Genomic DNA, 21,741 nt, shown 5'->3' with positions numbered 1-21,741 from the left:
TAAACTACCCGCCCCAGTAGCGTCACTAGGAGCCCCCCTGAAAAAGTCATTTTGTAAATATTAACTAAAGAAAATTCAGGTAATGTCAATTAAAAAGGTTTTAACAGCATCAGATTGTAAAGGCTAGTGACGCTAATTGGCCCACTCATTTATGTGAGGGTAGATGGGCTTTAAAAATTTTAATATAGTGGGTAATTACTATATTTTTAGCCATTTAAGCCAATTTTTATTTTCTCCGGCGACTGAAGATTGAGCCGAATTAGCCGACATTTAGCCATTACCCAACTATAATAATGAGCAGCCTGGAAGGGTAATTTAAAATATTTAAGAAAGGAGTGTATGACTGTCCTATTTACAAAAAACTAATTTATTATTTCAAAATTATTGTATAATTAAAATAAATATTCAAACGGACAAACAATTGCGATATTTTAAACCAATATGCGAGTGAAAGGACAACTTATAAACTATGGACGGGGAGGTTGAAACATTACAAGAGGGGGAAGGGTTGCAGATAACCCACTAATTGCATTTGCAGACTGATAAAAAATAGGATTTAAAATATTGCTTTTTATAAGAAATTTAATAAAAGTTTATTTTTAATATAAAAAGAAAAAAGGGTAAAATAAAAAGGAATAACTCAAATTATTTGATATACACATAAAATAATAAGAAAAAATTAAAATCATACCTTCAATATCAATTTTATATGTTAAATCTTTATTTATTTCGGGTTTCATTGCTTGCGAATCCATGTATAAATCCTCGGATTTGGCGTCTAAAAAATGTTGGTTTATTTATTAATAAAATATAGTACTGTAAATCAAATTTTTAATATCTTTGATATTTAAATATTTTAAATTATTCATAAATTTTATTTTTCACTGATCCGATATTTTTTAATATTTACCCAAAACCGATTATCGTAAAATATCGTGAATCGGCTTGTCCTAATATCATCCTAAAATACTCTTTCAATGAAAAATATGTTTTAGTGATATCTGATCTGATTCTGACTATTTAAAAATACTAAAATAAATCAAATCAATAATCAAAATCGGTAAAAAATTTTGTTTTTATTTTTTACCAAAATTATTTTAGGTTAGTATTATAATTAGGTGGAAAAGTATAAATTTATGATGTAGTATCATTAATTTTTCTGTCATGAAAATCGCCTCTAAAGAATATTTCTAAAAGTTCGATTCACAAATATAGATCATTGTCTTTTACAAATTTTTTTAGGATATCAACCCTGATTTCTTTCTTACACGTTTTTTTGTTACAACTACAACCATACTGGTAAGAAAATTGTAAAAAGAAATAAGAGCCATAGGTAAGTTGGATCTTATTCTTAATAAAATACGTTAAAAGTTAAAACAAAACAAAAAAACAGGTTTGGAAATGGCATTAAAAAGATTTTTAAAAAACCTAAAGATATTATTTCACTATCATTAGATTCCGTGTTGATTTTGTCTTCGTTGAGTTTCTCATCTTTTTCAGAAACTACAGTTGAATTGTCCTGGTTAATAAAAAAAATTTATATGAATAAATATCATTATAGTAAGTTAGAAATCGATTTGCATCGAAAACGTAAAAATAAACCTTATCCGCGTTTGTTAAGCGAATTAAATTTTTAAACAAGGTCAAATTTGCTTAAATAAGGTTTATTGATATAACTTGTTCAATTAATGGCATTTTACCAGGAAAGACTACTTTATAATCGGATTATAACTACATAAGCGAAAAATTAGTTTTTTTGCGCAAAAATTAGTAAAACCTATTCTATTCGTGTATATTGTATGATAATTTATATATAGTTTATAATTACATTAGTTGAGTCATCGAAACTCAAGATATCCGGTGAAATTTCAGGTTCAATTTTCAGTTTCTTCTTTCTTCCTCCTTTAAAAAAATGTATTCAATACAAAATAAATCTAATGTATTTTAATAATCAATAAGGTTTAGATTATGTTTTAATTCGTTTTAGTTGTTTTTCTACCATTCAAAATAGAGTTAGTATATGATTGAAAATACGAAAACATTTATATTATATGGATCATAAATATAAAAGTAAATTTTTGAAAAATGCAAATACACATACAATTTGCCTTGTATGATTTTTTAAAATGATCATCTATAAATATATGTTATATCGGTTTAGGGTTGGAAAATTCCCTGGAATTGCAACGGTAACTTTCCCATGGAATTTTTGGGAATAACAAGGAATCAATGATATTGCTTAAATAACCACAATTTTAAATTTATTATTATTCAAGTCTTCGCCGTTTAATGGCGATTTCCAGGTTTACCCAGGTTGGCCAGCTTCCCTTCTGATTTTTATTTTCCATTTTTGACAGTCCTGAGCATCAACACTTATAAGATTCATTTTTCACATATCCACCGCTATCTTTATATCCACGTCATCTTGGGCCTTATTATATTCAAGTAGCAACAGATAAATTATAGTGCAAATAAGTATAATAAGAACATCTCGTACTATCATCAACCCTTTCAACAACATTATCATTCTGTTATTTCAATTTCTAATGAACTATTTTCTTCCAAAAGTCTATTGTTGCGAGATTGAGTATTTGAAAACAATTGCTGATTTATTAAGTATAAATTATGTCGAATTGTTACCAACATTTTTACCTTTTTATTTCCGAACTTATTTCTTGTTTATTAGAGTTATAGTGTGTGCTTCCGAAAAAATGACCATATACGTTCTGATGAAGCACTAGTAGAAGTAATAGATAAAATTCTTAAGGGAATTGTGGATAATGATTGGGTTGTACAGGAACCCTTTCCATCATGTATTGGAGTAAGATATCTCACTTCCTAAATTACAGAGCTTCTCCTAAGTTTCTAATAATCAAACCAGCATCTAATTTTAAAAAATCAGAAAAATGTTTTATTATTGAGATCACATGACCAATCTCAATATCATCAAGGTTATCCTAAATAATCAACAGATTTTTTAATATTAAACATTCAGGTATTTCAGAAAGTGTTGCTTTGTCAGATTCAAGTAGTAATATTTAGCATATATTGGTCCAATAATTTCTAATATCTTCTTTATTTTTCCCCCAAAAATTATCATCGTCCAGAAAAAAATGGATTGTCATTTCTGGTAAAATTTCTTGATTTTTATATAACATCTTTATCATTATTACTGCAACATCGTATCGTATTGGATTTGGCAATAGTGTTGGATAATTATTATCTTGTTTTTTTTAGTTATGCAGAAATGTAATGGTTGACTTTAATTTCTTTTATTAACGTTTTAGTCTTTCTATGCAGCACACCCAAAGTATTGCAAATGAAAATAGGTTTGCTTATTTTTAATGATTTTAAAATATTTAAAAAATTGGAAATTTCGGGAATATCCACTTTCCCATTCAATAAGGGAATATTCCTGGGAATCCATGCCCGGGTTTAACAACCCTGTATCGGTTGAATGAAATGACATATTTTTTATTCAATTTTCAGACAGGGTTAAGAAAAATTAAATTTACATTTATAAAGTAATTTTTAAAACAATTAAACTCAATTCCATACTTTTGTTAGGTGTAGGTACAACGAATTTTTTAGAACTTCTAACAGCATCCTCTTTCTCCAATATGTTCTGTTCGATATTAGATGGCAACAAAATTAAATCGTCTTTTGTTTCAAGTAAATTTGATGATTGGATTTTAATATCAATCTCGTCGATGGTAGATGAAGGTTGTATTTCTTGCAATATAGGAGATTGAATAGTAATGTCATTAGGCATATTCGATGATTGTGATAGGGTCTTAAGTTTTTAAACAATAAGGATTTTTTTAAAATTAATTTTTAATAAATTAATAAATAAATGTGAATTTTTTTCTTAATTTTAAATATATTTACATATAATACTTAATTTAAAATAAATTCCTTATATATAAATAAAACAAAGAGAGGTTTAGTAGATAACCCAAAAAAAATTCATTTTCTAAAAAAAATGCATAATCGACAATAAAAAAACATAATTCTTGGTAAGAACACTGCTATCGAAAGATTTAGTCGTCACAGATGATCCAACCAAGATGGCAACATTGTCGTCTTTTTTTAATTGTCCATCCAACTGGTCTGTTTCCTCTAGATTGATTTCCGTTAGTCTAATTTCAACCTCGTCTTCTATTTGCGTAGTGCCTGGTTTTATAATCGTTTTTTCGATACTTCTGTCTTTCAATAAATCATTACCTGATAAACCTTGCAAATCTACATGACCTAAATCATGTATATCCAATTGATTCAAATGCACTGGCTGAGAAATTTTTCCCTGAGACAGTATCAATTTTTGTTGCATTTCAACGTCTTGTTCGACTTTGTTTAAGGCATTTAATATGTTTTCGCTCATTCCTATATCGTCATCTTCTTCCATCTCTTCTAAGCCATCGTCTAATGGTTCGATGGATTCGGCCTTTAGAACTTTTTCATCTTCTAAGATAATCTCGGATGATTCCTGACGATCATGGGAGTTTTCTATTTTATCGACTGAGGTATTATCTTGCAAGTTTTTTGTTATATTCGCATCATCTAATAACATGTATAATTATTTTTTTGAATTGGTGAATAAGCATAAAATGTGTAATGGGGGGGGGGGGAAATGCAAATAGACTAAATATCAGTGGCATGAGGCCCGACTAACGAGCGGAAAAATTTACTGCTTATATTTTCAATTTCCTTTAGAAACAATTTTCAAAATCCTATCAAAATAAACATTTTTTTTAAATTTCTAGGGCGAACTGTGAAATTATCAAAAATAAAATCCTAGCGGACAAAAAAATCTGTGACTGGGAGGGCTTGAAAATAAAAGTAAATTTGAAAATAAGGACCGCGCCTAAAATATCATACAGCTTATAAACAGTTTTTTTTGCGAAATTTAATTCTAAGACCTATTTCATCTTTCAAAAAAATAATTTAAATATAGCCGAATCAACAAATTTTCAAGAAATAAAGAGTTTTCAATGAATGGAATAAATTACATCTAAGCTGACAGTTTATCAATTTCCTATTTCATTTCTCTGTCGGCTCAAGGTATTTAAATATTTTTTGTATTTTTTAATGAGAAGCATGGTTGTAACATTTCATTTTATCAAATGTACTCTATATAATTTTAATTTTAAAAAAAATCATGATTTTCTAACCCTAGTGCTTTATTTAAATTTTTATAAAGAAAATTAACTTATAATGGTGTTAGAAAATGGAGGACCAGCTACGGTAACCTTGAATGATGAATCGAGTTCGCTTGCCGGAGCTAAAATATTATTTTATTTATTTTTATTCGTAAAGGTTAACTTAATTTTAATAAAATACTTTTGGGAGAGATAAATGATGTCTGCGAAGATTGTTTTTCTTGCCTGAATATAGTGGAGATCATAAACAAATATTTAAATTGCATAAATAATGATCAAAAAGGCAATGTTAAAATATAAATCATCTCACAATTCCATTTCGCTAAGCATCTCTTGCATTTGCTTGTAATCAACTTGATCATTTTCTAACAGATATATTTCGTGTTTTAGTTTGCTAAACGATTTAATTAATTTTTTTTTAAAATAGGAAGTTAAAATTTAAAAAAAATATTATTTTTATTTAGAGTTTGAAAAAAACAATTGAAGTTATTATAGCTTGAAGAATAACAATTTTTCTTCTTTTTTTTTAAATAGTAAATATTTTATTTTAAAAAGCGGTTTCAATTTAAAAAATTAAATATAAATATGAACAATATCAAATTAAAACTATATTTTAAAAAAAAAGCAAATAAGAAATTTTTTACTTAATTAAAATCAAAATCATTTTTTAAAAAATTAATTTTTTTTTTGGAAAATTAAGGGTATTTTTGCCCAAACATTTTCATACTTCATAATTTTAATTTAGGCTTAAAATAATGTTTTCTCTTATTAAAATAAAAAGGGAATAATGAAAAATAAATAAGATTTTTATTTTATTTAACTTTGTAAAAATTCGTTTGGGCGAGGTTCAGGCTTAAAAATGAAATCGAACCAGGCTTTAAAATAAATTAAAACTGATGGAGGCTTGAAAATTTGACCTTAGAGACCTTTCATATATTCATATTTCATATGGTTTTCAATTAAGTTTTTTTTTATACCAGAGTTCCTGAGTTTGAAAAAAAAATTCCCAAAATTTGAGAAATAAAATCTTTAAAGATCAAAATTGAAAATTCTTTATGCATAAAAATAACAAAACATTAAAAATTGATTTAAAAAAACTTGTTTGAGAATTCTCTTCTTCATTTAAAAAAATCTTTGATGGTAAAATATGCTTATTAAAAAAAATCTTTATTAAATTTAAATTTATTAATATGATTTATAAAAATTTCCAAATTTAGTTGATGTTTAAAAGTTTAGTGATAATCTTCATTTTAATAAAAATGACTTAATGGTGATTCTAAATTATTAATATTTTTATTTACGATAAATATGTTAAGAATAGTGTCTAAAAAATAAACAATAAAAAATATAAAATTGTATTATTTTTTATAAAATGGAAATAAAAAGTTTAATAAATTGCATACCTAAAGTGATATCTTATTATTTTATACTATTCATAGTATTTATATGAATGTAACAATATTATACCATCCACTAACATTCAGAAGTTTTTATTTATATCATCAAGAATTGCATCCCTAAAAATGTGCACTACTCTTTTTAGCTTCATGTTAGTTTATAAAATCCATTTAAAACATAATTTTAAATTTTTTTGTAAATAATTGAGGATTTTAATAACAATGATTATTATATGATACTATCATACGCAAAATTGTTTGTATAATCAATAAAAATTGCATCCTTAAATATATAATGAAAATGTTAACATTTTTAAAAACTTTTAAATAATCATGATGCCCAATGCTTATGTTTATTAATTGAGAGAAAAATTAAAAGTAAGAAATGTATAGGGTTAGCATAAATCATGATTTTTAAAAAATGATTTTAATCAAGATTTTTTTGATTTATATCAAAATGTTAATAATTTTTTAAATTAATGTAAAAATCATATTAAAAAAGTTTGCCCTAAGACTGGAGCATATATACTCATAGAGTAAAAGTAATTTTTTGAACATACATTCATTTAATTATATTACATATATTTACATCCAGTTTTATTGATAAACACAAGTACTTTCTAAGTTTATACCTATTATATTATCAATATTATATATACATTTACCTATTTATAATAAATTTAATGATTGAGCACCATTAATTCTATGATAATAAATATTAATTTATTATTTATATATAAAAATATGTATATCTTATATTGATTAATATATCTAATATCAATATTTATTAAATAATGTAGATTGAAATTATTATATTAATTATAATAAATTTAAACAATGAATATTATAGCTATAAGAAAAAGTATGCTATTAAAATTTTTAAATTATTTACATAAAGATTCAATTTGAAATAGATTTTATAAACTAATAAGAAGCTAAAAAATTACAATGTACATTTTTATTAAGAGAATAAATTGTTGTATGTTATAAAGTATGATTTTGTTTGGTTTTATTATAAAAATTAGAAATGTGTGAATTTATAAAGAAAAATGGAAGTTTATATAAGATGACATAACATAAATGCCATATATGTATTTAGTATTGTCCAAAATAATATCTTTTTTATGAAAACAAAAAATTGATTTAAATCAAAATTTTATAAATTTAATATAAGGTAAAAAATTTTAAAAAATATGCCCTGGGAATATACTTTTGCAAAATCATAATAAATATCCATTAATTTGGCCAGATTAAACAGCCATTATCCAAAATTAATTTTTTAAGTACAAATATAATTTTATTAATATTTAAATAATTGTTCATTTATAATATTTTTAATATATTTTGAGTGTAAAATAAATTTTTAATAACAAATAATTAGTTTGATTAATTTAGCATTAAATTTTTATCATATTCTTAAAAATAATAAAATTAAATATAAGAAAACAATAATTTCTTAATTGTTACAAAAAGATTTATAATTATTAAAAAATTAATAAATTGAACTATATATAGCAAAAATTCATTCATTTAAAATGTGAACATGTTAAATAAATAACATTGAATGTTAAAATATTAAATAAAGATAGATTTAAATTACAAATGGTATTTAATTGCTTTATGTTCAAACTAATATTTCATTATCAATTAGATATCATAAATTTAGATAATTTTTTATAAAATTTTTTTTGACAATCATCATTATTTTTATGCAATCTTTACATTTTAAGAAATGATTACTTAAAATATAAGCAAAAAGTAAATTAATTACATTATAAGATTTTAATCAATTGATTTCAGTAGCATAGCTAAGATTTAAAATTTAGAGCCTGTTTATGATATGTATTTTTGATTTTAATGTGATTATTTTTATTTTGCTTTTTTAACATACTCAATATGTTTAAATCACTCTATTAAAGTTGGCTGTGGAAAGGGCTAATACTAAAATTTATGCTAATGCTTTATTATTTGCCTGCTTATATATAAAAGAAAAATTATTAGGAGCAATAACTTGGATAACGTTATAATTAAAATGCTATTGAAATCATGTATTCTTTATCAATGTTTAGTGCTTAATTGTATATTATTTTAATTTTACAGTAAGATAAAATTATTAGCAAAATAGTAAGATGGCATCATAACAGAATGAAAAATATAGAAGAACTAAATATCTGGTTTGCGCTTATTTTAATGGCTTATTAGTACATATTAATTCCTAAATCAGTTTTGTGAACCACAAAAAAAGAAACTATAAAAAATGAAAACTATGATGTAATACTTTACGAGTGAAATGGCCAATTCGAAAACATCAATTCTGCTTAATTAGAACATTTTATTACTTAAGATGGTTTAAAGATTAAAAAAAATAGTGGTAGGCATCATACCAGACGAACAATATAGATTTTAAAAATACCTGTTTACGCTTATAGTATCTTTATTAATTCTTAAATCAATATCCCCCCAACCACAAAAAAATAAGCAAATTCAAAGTGCGCTTCTACACTAGTTAATAGAAAAAATTCTAGGGTTTTAGGGAAGTGTTCCCTTTTAAAATTTTTGTTATACAAGTTATAACATATTTTTTATGTGAAAATTTGATTAAAAAATTTAATGTGCCTAGAATATTATTTATTCGTATATTTTGGGAATTTAATGCAATTTTTTAAAGTTGCGTCCAAAAATTCGCACAAAGCTTTCAAAAATTTTAATTAAATCGTGACATTAAATCTAAAATTTTCTAGAAAAAAATTTGGAAATGTTTTTATATTTAAAAAGTTTTTGGAATAAGCAAATTTTCTTTAGCGATTTAAAATTTATAATTAGTTAAACCTAAAATAAAACGTAATACAAATTGTAATGTTTTGTTTGAATAACTATAACTAGTCAATCCTATTCTCATTCTATTTTTGTGTATATATTTCAATATATATTTTTATGCCGACAAAAAAGGACTTTTATAAAAATCAAATAAATCGATATTTTTCATATATTTTTTAATCGATTTTTTATGATCTAAATAGCGATTTTATTTATTTAAATCAAATAATTAAATTTAAAAATAAATAAAATATAAATTTACTAATTTACTATAAAATATCAATTTAAAATTGCGTTCATTGCTATCGTAATAATGAAATTTATGAACATGCGCATTAACATTTTAATTTTTGAAAAGAAAAATGTATAAAGGTTTATTTCATGATTCTTCCAAAATATTTGATTTAAATTCTTATATAAAACAATAGGATGCCATCTGGTAGGAAAAAAGACCCTATATGGAGGTACTACGATGAAATTAAACATATTCGCGATAAAACCGGTACAAGGGCTATTTGTAAAAAGTGTAAACATGAAATGCAAGGCTTAGTGGAAAGGTTAAAAAATCACAAACAAAAATGTACAAATCCTCAAGAAGGGATAGAAATGCTATATGAAAATTTAGTCTCAACATCAATTGGTATAAAAAAATTTATGATATATTTTTATTTCAAAAATATACTACTTAGAAAGCAAAAATTTCGCGTCTCAAGCTACTTTTCCATTGGGTCCTTCCATGCCCATAATCGTATTAAAAAAACAAAAAATAAATAAAAACGACATAAAAAATGGTATTAATGACAAAAACAAAAAAGAAGAAATTGACAAACAAATAGCAAAGGCAATTTATGCTACCAACTCATCTATTAAGTGCGTTGAACACCCCGAATTCATAAAAACGATTCATATGCTTCGACCAGGATATGAACCACCCTCGAGAAAGAATATTGCCGAGGAACTCCTAAACAAAATATATGATGAAGAGAAGGTATCTTATTTTAATAACTTGACAGGTAAAACAGGTTGCTTGGCTATTAATGGTTGGTCAACTGCCCATCAAGAACCCATTATTTATGCCACTATCACTTCGGATGAGGGAGATGTTTATTTATTAAAAACTATAGATACTACAGATCACCCTCTCACTGAAGAATATCTCATTGAAATATCTCAAAAACTTATAGATAATTGTTATAATGATTATAATTTAACGGTGACCAGTTTTGTCATAGATAAAGCTGATATGATTATAATGCGAGATAGTTTTAAAACCAACGATGGAAATAATATAATAACATATGGATGCAGCGTACATCTACTCCACCTTTTATCACAAGAAATGGAAAACGTAAACAGCCGAGTAGAAATGCCTGAACCCATTTCGCATATTTTCAAAACTTTGGGAAAAAATATGTCAAACATATCCGATTCGGTAAACAACTGGAAAAATCTTCGAAATTATTTCAACAAATTATATGAGGATAATAAAATTGATAGCAAAAATATCTCTATTTTCAATAAACGATACAAACAAGCCTTAACCCCGGCTCATTTTTTAGCATATATTTTAAATCCAAAATACACGTTAAATTTAACTAACGACGAAAGAGAAATGGCATTGGAGTATGCTGCAGAAACTTTTTCAAATTCCAATATTCTGCCAATCATAATACAATTTCAAGCTAAATCGGAACCTTTCAAAAAGATTATGTTTTGTCGAGCAATTTTAGATGATGTGACGCCACTCGACTGGTGGATATCTCAAGAAAATATATTCGAAAACAAAAGTATTATAAAAATAGTTAAACAATTATTTACAGCTTCTTCGTCTACTCCTTCTGCGGAACGGGTATTCTCTACATTTGGATTACTCGATCCTAAGCTGAATAGTCTAGGAACAGAAGCTGCTTGGAAATTATTTTTCTTATTTAAAAAATTTAATGGACAATATTATACGGATCTAAATAATAATATTCTTTAACATTTTACTTTTTTGTATTATATAAATAAAGTTGTTATATTATTTGAAATTCAATAAGATAATTTACTAGAATTACATGACGAAAGAATTAAAAAATATCCACCGTCAAATAAGGTAATCAACTATTTATAATGTCTATTAATACCTTAAACAGGTAATCTTTGTTACTTATTTTTAAAATATTATTTAATAAACTATTGCGATGTTTATTTTCTAAATTTAGATATTGTTAGCAATTGAAACTGAAAAAAAATACCAATCATGATTCTAAAATAAAATAAGATGATTAAATAAAAGAAATATATTAGGTTTAAATTCGTTTACCAATGGGTTCTATAAAAAACATCAGATTTATTCTCTTGCGCTGATAATATATATCAGAGAATAACTATAAAATATTGATCAACGAGAATCTGCTCAAATGATAACTACTGCCCAAACATTTATTTAAGATAAATAGATTATTTTTCGTTGATAAGAATAACATTTTATTATTATTTTATTGTAATACTAATATATTTTTCTCTAAAATCTGGCATTCTCTGTCATTGCATGATACAGTAAAAACAATCCTTATAAATTTTTTGCGATATAAAAATTTCCTATTTTTAATACAGTACCAATATTTCCAATTGAAATTATTCTCTTGGCCTAACTTTATTTCAACAAAGGCATAGAAATATTTATGATAATCTTTTATTAGATCTCATGATTGCCATTAAAATTATTCAGATAAACAGCGATTGAATATCTTTCAATTCAGCCCATAAAATAAATTATGCTGTCAAATCTTTCAGTTTCTAGACGTAGTAAGAAAATTACATAGAAATAAAAAATGATTTCAAGCCCGTTCTCAGAAAGTGGCATTTTTAAAAAAATCAAATCCTATCGTTGCTATATAATTCTTAACTCAAGCATGCTCACTTCGGTTGTTTCTTCAAATATCATAACTCGAATGTATATGCAAATTGTCAAACGAATAAAGAAGGTAGAAACGATTCTACCAAAATTAGTGCTGTTAAACGGCTCAATTTGATTTTTAAAAACGGCTGACTCAATATTTTAGCCAGAAAAATATTGACTTAAGCCTCGAGATTTGGTTAATAGATGTTCAAGCCTTTGTGCTCCTATGAGCAATATCTTAAGGCTTACATAATATTTTTTTTAAAAATAGGCTCAAAATCAGCAGTTTAACGACACTAACCAAAATGATGTGAAATAAATGTCAATGATTTGAAAAATGTTATTAAAACACTTAAAATCTTCATTTTTGCTTTCTATGCTTACATTTACGTGTTAAGCATTATTCCAAAAAATATTATGATTTGACCGATTGCCTTACTTAAAACCGATCCTTTACTAATTATAAAATTGACCAAAATTGCTAGTAATATCAATTAAAAAATATTTTTTTGTAAACTTTCACTTTTATTTACTGATAATGACAAAATATTTTTTAAAAAATTCTAATTGTTTTTAAACTTATAGAAGTTATAAAATAGTAATGAAATCGTAAAATAATAAATATCTTACCCTCATTTAATAATATTTATTTATTCGCTCGTTTGCTATAATTAGAATCAAATATATTTTAGATTGACTGATTTAATAAAATTATCTTTATTTATTTGAATATTTTTAATGATATATAATAGACATAAATATATGCGTATAAAGCAAAAATGAAGATTTTTCCTTGGATAATGCCAGCAAAACAATATTTAGACATTGGGTCGATTACGATTCGGTTATCAGTATTTCTAAAAAAAATTTGGGATAATGTTTTACACGTATTTATAGATATATAAACAAAAATAAACATTTTTATTTATATTACTAGCAAATTTGGTAAATCTAATATTTAGTAAGCGGCCGGTTTTGAGTTCAGCAATCGATCAAATTACTATATTTTTAAAATATTATTTAGGATGTTTTACATGTAAATATAAGCATCGAAAACACAAATGAAAAGATTTTGATCAATAACGCCAGCAATATGTGCCTTACAAGTTTGCTATTATTTTTCGATTCTAAACCTACCTAAACCTAATCATAAACTAAATGTCAAAGAAACCTATCATTTTTTTTTAATTTTTAGGTTTTTCACATGTATCTACACCCAAATACAAAAAATGCGAACCAACCAAGTGGATAAAAGCCACAAGAAAATTTTGTCAAAATCGAAATCCTGGGTTTCCCAAAATGATATTTCATATATATATATATATATATATGCATTTAATGCCCTCTTTTGGATATATATTTATTAAATTTTAAAATTGAAAAATAAAATTTGAGTTGTACAAGAGTAATATATTTTTCCAAATATTTAATAAAATTTGAGTTGTACAAGAGTAATATATTTTTCCAAATATTAAACAAAATTGAATTAAATATATTTAAAGAAATGTTTTTGAAAGTATTTAGTCATAACGTTATCCTTTGAGTTTACGTTCATTTTTATTTATCATATTTTTATGTTAATTATTCTTTTAGGATAATTTAGTTTATATAAAGGCAATAAAGAAATTTTAATTCCGAATATTATCATCGAGTAAAGGGGTAAAAAAAATAATATAAAAAAACATAAAATAATTATCCCTACTACCCCCCCCCCCCACACATCCTCGTATATAAAAACAAAAATAATTTTTCTTAATCTATAATTATAAAAATTAAATAGATCTAATATAATAATTTTATTTAATTATTATTTTCTATATATGTGGTGCCATAGGTTCCATGTTAATTCAGCGAAACTTTTATCGCGAAACACTTTTTCGCGAAAGTCGTTTATCGCGAATGAATTTTATAGGATCTTCATGAAATTTTAATTTACCATGTTTACAATCTATATTTTTACCCATTTGCAACAAAAAAATTCAAATAAACAACGATTATGACAATTGTCACTTTTCAATGGTAGATCTTCATGAAATTTTAATTAAGCATGTTTACAATATTTTTATTTACCCATTTGCAACAAAAAAATTCAAAAAACTTTATAAACAACGATTATGACAATTGTAACTTATATTTATGGTACATCTTCACTGAAATTTTATTTTAACATGTAACAACTTATATTTTTGCCCATTTACGTCAAAAAATTGTAAAAAAACTTTAAAAATAATGATTATGACAATTGTCGCTTTTATATGGTACATCCTAATTGAAATTATAATTTAACATGTTAAAAATACATATTTTTGCCCATTAGCATTAAAAAAAATATAATATGTTTAAAAATACCGATTATGATAATTGCCATATTTCCAAGAAACATCTTCATTGAATTTATAATTTAACATCTTTACAATATAAATGATATATTTACCCTTTTGAGTCAATAAATTTCAAAAATCTTAAGAAATAACGAATATGACAATTGTCACATTAAATTATTTTCCTTAAAAAGATCATATAAAATAACATAAATAAGTTGAATATAAATATTTTTTAAAAAATTATTTAGAAAACCCAGCTCTTTTAATATATTTAAGAAATAGATAATTTTACAAAAATGATAAAAAAAACCATAAAAGATTTCACTTAAAATTGTATATTTATAATAAATTTCACAAAAGAATTCCTCAAAAAAAATATATTTACAAAGAAGATTTAAAATTTTTATCAAAATATGTTTAAAAATCTTTTTAAACTTCAAGAAATATTTTTTACTTAAAATCTTGGGCGTGAAAATCACTAATAAATTGTAACAAAAATAATATTACAATGGTAGCATATCATTTTTTATTAAAAAACATCAAAAATAAATAATATGTTGTTTTCTTTTAAATAAATGCATTCGCAATATATTTATTGTTTCGCGGTAATGCGCTCGCAATAATGACTTCCAAATATATTCGCGATAAAAAATTCGCTGTAAAGTGTTCGCGTAAAATATTTCTCTAAAATGTATTCGCTTTAATAAATTCGCGGTTAAGGTTTCGCGGAAATAAATTCGCGCCAATGGCTTCGCGAAATTGTCTTCGCTATAAATGTTTCGCGGAGATAAATTCGCAGAATTGGTTTCGCGATTTTACCTTTGCTATAATAACTTTTCGCGATAAACGACATTCGCGATAAAAGTTTCGCTGAATTGACCTGATACGGGTGCCATACATATAAAACAAAAGAGTAAATAAATTAAATTCAGTATTTTTGTTTATCTTTATATTTAAAATTTTTTAAAAAATGAAATATATTAAAAATACATATTACATGGTAAGAAATAAGTTCTAAATCGCTAAAAAGTTGGAATCTTGTTCTAAGATTTGTATAAAATATCTTCAAAGAATATTTTTGAAAGATCTATCCAGGCAAACATCTTCCTTTAATCCCTGAGTCCGAAAATTTTTAAATTTAAAAATATAAATAAAAAGCATTTTAATTTTTGCATAAAGTTAAATGTAATACTAATTGTCCTTGTAGAAAAATTTTAATTTATACTTTATTTAGAAAAAAAAGTGATGTTTCGAATCGTTGCAAAAGTCGTATAGCTGGAAATAATCGTTCGGCTAAACAACATAATAACTCATTTTAATCCTATTATTTTTTGATATTTAGAAGCCCTAGGTTGATCCAATTAAAAAAAAAATTTCGAAGCCGAGTTGTTTGCAGGGCTTTACTACCTACCCCAGAAAACGCCATTCCGTTTTGCTGCATCTTTACTTTTGGTAAATAATTTTTATTTGAACTATTTGAAATAACATTATTTATCTGAACATAGAGTCTGGACCCCAGGCCTGTGCTCATAGCTGGTTTAGTCAATTTTTAGACCCAAAACCCGGGTCTAGGTTTTACACAACCAACTAATTAATAAAACTAGTCATACCCTTGATAATTTTGTTATCGAATTAGTTAAAATATTTTTTTTCGACACTCAAAATTATGTTAACACGAAATTTGGAGAATATTATATGAATTCGTATTATTGATAAATGAATAAAATATATAATAATTTTTTTTAGGAACACGTTCCGAGGCAAAGGGAACTTATTTCTTCTATATTTTCTGTATGGTAAACTCCAACCTGCCTAAATTTTTTATATTTAATCGTAATCTTTTTAGCATGTCGAAATGATAATTGCTCGCAACGTCAATGAATTCAACTTTAATAGGAATTAATATTATGTAAATATGATTTAATTGCGTTATAAAAATAACGATTAATAACTTTATGTTAAAAAAAAAATTTAACCAAAATGCACCCATACCGAGTATCGTCCAATACTTTTTTGTCAATACCATAAACCCATTATTCAACTCTCTAATATAAAAGTTGATTGAATAAATTTTCGATGCAATTTTGCACTAAAATATTATATCCCATGAGTATGGCATTGGTAAAATAAGGATCATATATCCCTGCATCTATAAAACTATATTTTATAAAGGTATAATAAATTTTTTGATGAAAGTCTCCTTTTTATAATTATTGATTGTGTGAAAAGGCTTAGTTTTTTTTTTAAATTTAAAACAGATTTTTATTATTAATAATGTGGGGTTTGGAAACTATTACGTTCATTCAATATAGAAATGGCGAGCCATTAAAAAGTTAGTCATCCATTTGTAAAAAATTTTTAAAAATTATGAAAAATTTTTATAACCTAATTTTTTTCAGAGCATTTTCTATTAAATATTTCTAAAGATATTTTGTATATACTTATAAAAATAAAGTGTTCATTATTAAATTTTCTATTACAATATAATTAGAATTGCTAAAAATATTATATGGCTAGCATAGTATGGAGGATATAATTAAGAGATGGTTCTCACTACAAATTTTTAATAATCATTTTTTTTGTCATTGTAATATAAAATATGATCACTGTAGCAAATTAAAATAAAATATAGAAATAAATATTTTATCCTATATATTAAAGTTAGCCTCAGAGATAGGTTGGATCCCGATTTTCTCTAACTGAGATACTTCCAAACATGAATCTGACAAAATCAGGTTCCAGATCTTAAAAATTTAAAGAACAACTTTATTTATGATTTTAATATAATATAAATATTATAAAGAGAGTATCATTCTTTGTTAATAATTGACTTTCATTCACACTAATCAAAATCCTGATTAATGGGATAACGTTTTTGAATTTTTTTTTTAAAAATATAGATCTCTCTCTCTAGATTTATTTGTTACAAAAAATTTTAAGCAGAATTTTTTAGAAAAATTGGTCTCTGTAGTCTAAATTGGTTCTTGATACCTTACTTTCTACCAAGATTTATTTTAATAAAATAAATATAAAGAACTATAATGTTTTAATAAACTAAAATAGATATTTTATTATTTTTTTGATGAGTGGACAATACTTAATTAAAAAATAAATATTTCTTTTAAATTAAGTGGTTTTATATTTATTCAAATTTTAAAATCTATACAAATAAAAGATCATCAGTAGTCTAATATATTTGATGTAGGGTAGCTTATTACCTATTTAATACTATATTCATTGGAAGAGTTAAAGTTCTTATAATCTTGAAAGAGCTATAAGTATAGCTAGGGCTGTGCTGATCTGTATCTTATTCACGGATCCAAAATATTTTTCGATATTACTATATAACCAATATCAATCCATTATATACATTGATTTAAATTTACTATCTGTTTTACCAATGTATTAGAATAATTAATATTATTCAAAAAAACTCAATAACTCTCAGGAATGATTTAAGTATATTCGTTTTATTTTCCGAAATTAATCATCATATTCAAAATACGGACAATGTTTATGGTTTGTGTTAAAGAGTTTTATTTATTCCATTTTTAAAGCAAAATCAAGATTTTCACTAAAATATTATACTTAAACTTCAAAATTTTGCCAATGTCCAAACCTTTCTGTTATCTGCAAGAAAAATTTCCAGGCTTGTCTAATTTTGGTAATACTTTGAGCTAACCGTTTTTAAATTAGCTAAATCAAGCAGTTTAACACTAGGGTAATTCCATGACTAATCGACCTGTGATTCGAACTACTATCTCAAAAATAAATGAAAGTTGACATGTTAGTTATTTGTGTTGTAAATATAAATAAAATGACAATTTTAGAGCGATAGCTCAACCAGATTAAAAGATATACGCCTTCAATATTGAAAATCGCGCAATCATTAAATCTTGGTTTTTCAAATTATATATCATTTTATGGCCTTTAAATTTTACTTTGGAAAATATCGAAAAAAAATTAAAAAATTCCATGTATTATCTCATTTCCGGCAAGAATAAAAAATTAACATTATTAAGAAGGGAATTTTTGGAAGTGTTGATATTCTCTAAAAATGTTTTTATCAAACTATTTAATAAAAAATCTCGATAGTCATTTTTGTTTTTTAAATTTTATTTTATAAATAAAAAAGATAAATAGATGGCGTTATATTTAAAAATTATTATAATATAACATATTTACTTGATACGTGATAAAAGCGTTTTCGCCTTCTGGTTGTGGATACAACAGAGCTACGCTAGGTTTTCCTCAAAAATCCATCAAACTGGATAGTTAATTAAGGGGAGAAAAATGAGGAGCCCTTCACACGTTTGTGGGCAAGCCGTACGTACTTGTACGCGCAACAGTCCGAGAACTGTTGCTTAAACGTCTATAGGCTAATAAACAAAAAGAAATGGACAAAACAAAAGCCTTTAGAACTGCAAAAATAATTTAATTACTTTAAGGGTGGGTGGTGGCTAATTTTAAGTTTAACATCTAATGTAAGCCTTGATAATTACTATCAATAATTGAGAATGTGTTCATATCAATTGAGATTAGAATTTATTCATGAAAATAAGAAAAAGATAATGGGTTTACCGCAAATTGTTTAAATAGGTGAAAATTCCAGTGAATAGGCAAAAACTAGTCAGTAATAGGTTTATGACTATCCAGCAACGAACACCACATAACAAAGGTTTTTTTTTTCCTTTTCCAGAGAAACAAAATACTTTAAGGAGTAATAGATAGATTATATAGCGAAAAAGGTCTTTGATAATGATAAAGATTAAATTTTAAAAAATCGATTGAGTATAACCAATATGATGTCCTGGGGCAATATGTAAGCAAACATCTCACACGGATATGTTAAGACGCTATTTTAAAATAAACATATTTAAAAATTTTATAAGCAAACTATTAAAAAAAAATATTCTTGTTTTTATTTAATTCCACTTTAGGGTATATTAATAGAATTCCGTGATGCGATAATTTGTAGGTACGTCCTGTTACTGTTATGGAATCTACTATCGTTATTATTTGACTAATGAAACAAGCATATGCTATCGTCAATTGTGGGGTAAAAGAAGGATGGTGATGGTTCATGGGCATATAAAAAGGAAATATATATCTCCTAAATAATTTCACTCTTTTTTAATACTATGGCTAACCACCAAAAATCATCATAAACACATGTTACGAATCCTCTGATATTGACAAAAAGCAAACTATAGGCTTTTGAGATTATGTTATTTTTAAAGGCCTCTGCATGTTAATTTATTTATGATTTAGGTAATTAAACTCAAAGGAAATACAACATGTATTCCCCGAGTTTCTGGAATGGGGCGAGCTAAATTGAATCTTTATCTTATTGATTTCTTTAAATTGTATTGTTCTTTTAAAAGTGTCCAAAACTGGTACACTGAAGGCTTGAACGTGCTGCCAATCATTTTAATGTTCCTCCAAGGATTAAGAAATATTTATTTAACCTTTTGTTCGTTTCAATCATTGATTGATAATTAAATTTCCTATTTATCGATTTATAAATAAATTGAGAGAAAGGTAAAAAATAAATAAACTGATAAAATTTTTAATTTTTTAAATAATTGTTGATTAAACATATTTATTTTAAAAAATCTTTGATCAGAGCTAAAAAAAAATTAATGCATGGCTCAGATTCCAAAATAGTCCAGCCGATTGAAATTTGGATAGATTAAACATAAATTAATCTATGGACAATAATATATACCAAAAATCCTTTACCTATGATTGGTCTTTCATTTAGGACCACGGTCTGTACCGGTCTTTTTTCGAAATATATGTTTATGACGATTTTTTGGTGATTAGCCATAGCACCAAAAAAGAATAAAATTACTGAGGATATATATTTTTTTTTACATACCCATGGACCACCACATCCTTTTCACCCCACAAGTCATCAGATAATAATGATAGTAAATACTTTATTTTAACAACAATACATTCCATATTTTTATTAACTTTATTATATTATAATAATTTTTTAAGATAACGCTATGTATATATAATATTTTTATTTATAAAAATTTCAATTAAAATTAGAAAAACAAAAATGGCTATTGAGATTTTAATTAATATAAAATAAAAATAAACATTTATAGAGAATATTAACACTCAAAAATATCTAATTTGTAATTCTATCTTAAGTATATTTTTAAAAAAACATGATTTAATGAACCACGTTTTGCTCAATTTTCTACTTTGAAGGTGTGTATCTTTGGATCTGGTTGAGATAGTGCTCTAAAATCTTGATTTTACTAAAATATACAACATCAGTAACTATCATATTGAGTTTCATTCATTTTAGATATGTCTGTTTTTTTGGTCAATTTGACATGGAATTCCACTAGCTGAATGTAAGTTGTAAGATATGTTATAATTCTTTTTCTTGATGCAGATAATATAGTAAAAAGTTTATAATTTTTGTTACTCCATCTTTTAAAATTATTCAACTTTTTTTTAAATTTTATAAATAATATGAATTTTAGTTCATTTTATTTGTATTATAATTATGTATACAATCATGAAATAACTATTAAAATATCAAATCAGATAGGTTTATGTATTGGCACAGCCTAAATTTTTACTATAATTGAGCTTTTTATATGATTAATTTTCAAAGATTTTATCTTAAGGATTACTAATAAATATTTTTTATTATAAAAAAATTTACTAATCTTACATATAACGGTTTGTTTCTTCTTCAATTAATGTCATTAATTCCTCTTGTCTTTTATCAGTTAAAATTTTTATAATTTCATGTTCTCTACTTGGATTGTCCCCAGTTTTTTTAAAATTCAATAGCCTAAGAAAATTTAATATGTATGTATATACATAAATAATTTTACATATTCACATTAATTAATTCACTTAATAATTCATACTCTTGAGCACAATGCTATATTTTAAAATATAACTGGATTATATTAATTTAATATTACATTTGGATTTAACCATTCTAAAGATCTACCTGGCTCAGAATATTGTTTAGCCATTCTACTAATAAAGGACCTTGAAGAAACATGATAATAATCTTATTATAAATATTACCAATTATTCCCATTTTTTTCAACTAAGGATGCTAAAACTAATTTTTCCTTAATACTTAAATTTTCTTGCATTCTGCTAATATCTTATCTTAT

At 24.7% G+C, this 21,741-nt stretch overlaps 2 protein-coding genes and 1 long non-coding RNA gene across 6 annotated transcripts in view; 2 read left to right on the top strand and 1 right to left on the bottom strand.

Annotated features, from left to right (window-relative positions):
* LOC135926107 (uncharacterized) overlaps positions 1 to 21,741 on the bottom strand; it is a 25,446-nt gene extending 3,705 nt beyond the window's left edge. Inside the window, exons 1-12 of the mRNA XM_065461796.1 lie at positions 21,650 to 21,741; positions 21,541 to 21,610; positions 21,448 to 21,497; positions 21,282 to 21,404; positions 5,470 to 5,553; positions 5,341 to 5,384; positions 5,210 to 5,281; positions 4,007 to 4,560; positions 3,559 to 3,793; positions 1,829 to 1,902; positions 1,429 to 1,519; positions 692 to 778 (exon numbers count right to left, since the gene is read on the bottom strand). Of these exons, the coding sequence (XP_065317868.1) occupies positions 692 to 778; positions 1,429 to 1,519; positions 1,829 to 1,902; positions 3,559 to 3,793; positions 4,007 to 4,560; positions 5,210 to 5,281; positions 5,341 to 5,384; positions 5,470 to 5,553; positions 21,282 to 21,404; positions 21,448 to 21,497; positions 21,541 to 21,610; positions 21,650 to 21,720 (1,555 nt within the window). The 5' untranslated portion in view covers positions 21,721 to 21,741. The remainder of the gene's footprint in view (positions 1 to 691; positions 779 to 1,428; positions 1,520 to 1,828; positions 1,903 to 3,558; positions 3,794 to 4,006; positions 4,561 to 5,209; positions 5,282 to 5,340; positions 5,385 to 5,469; positions 5,554 to 21,281; positions 21,405 to 21,447; positions 21,498 to 21,540; positions 21,611 to 21,649) is intronic.
* Positions 7,008 to 11,543, top strand: LOC135926326 (uncharacterized). 4 transcript variants are annotated; one of them, XM_065462162.1, is made up of 3 exons: positions 7,008 to 7,098; positions 9,802 to 10,013; positions 10,063 to 11,543. In XM_065462162.1, the coding sequence occupies exons 2-3, from the start codon at positions 9,803 to 9,805 to the stop codon at positions 11,352 to 11,354; spliced, it is 1,503 nt and encodes a 500-aa protein (XP_065318234.1). In that variant the 5' UTR covers positions 7,008 to 7,098; position 9,802; the 3' UTR covers positions 11,355 to 11,543. The 4 variants fall into 4 exon arrangements, with proteins under 4 accessions (XP_065318234.1, XP_065318232.1, XP_065318233.1 ...); XM_065462160.1 differs by lacking the exon at positions 7,008 to 7,098 and adding an exon at positions 7,099 to 7,169; XM_065462161.1 differs by lacking the exon at positions 7,008 to 7,098 and adding an exon at positions 7,121 to 7,180.
* On the top strand, positions 15,898 to 16,455 carry LOC135925800 (uncharacterized). Its single transcript, XR_010571732.1, has 3 exons — positions 15,898 to 16,033; positions 16,328 to 16,377; positions 16,428 to 16,455. It is a non-coding gene; the product is annotated as an uncharacterized LOC135925800 (long non-coding RNA).

This window comes from Gordionus sp. m RMFG-2023, chromosome 3 (assembly GCF_954871325.1).
Source record: "Gordionus sp. m RMFG-2023 chromosome 3, tfGorSpeb1-WG-v2, whole genome shotgun sequence".
NCBI classification, from domain to species: Eukaryota; Metazoa; Nematomorpha; class Gordioida; order Chordodea; family Parachordodidae; genus Gordionus; species Gordionus sp. m RMFG-2023.
Note: the sequence above shows the minus strand (reverse complement) of the source record. Positions and strands in the feature narration are given on the sequence as shown.

Excerpts from the sequence above, each read along its gene's own strand:
- LOC135926326 (XM_065462162.1), top strand. The coding sequence starts at position 9,803 with ATGCCATCTGGTAGGAAAAAAGACCCTATATGGAGGTACTACGATGAA. Across the intron at positions 10,014-10,062 it reads TTTAGTCTCAACATCAATTG|AAAGCAAAAATTTCGCGTCT; the intron begins GTATAAAAAAAT and ends TATACTACTTAG.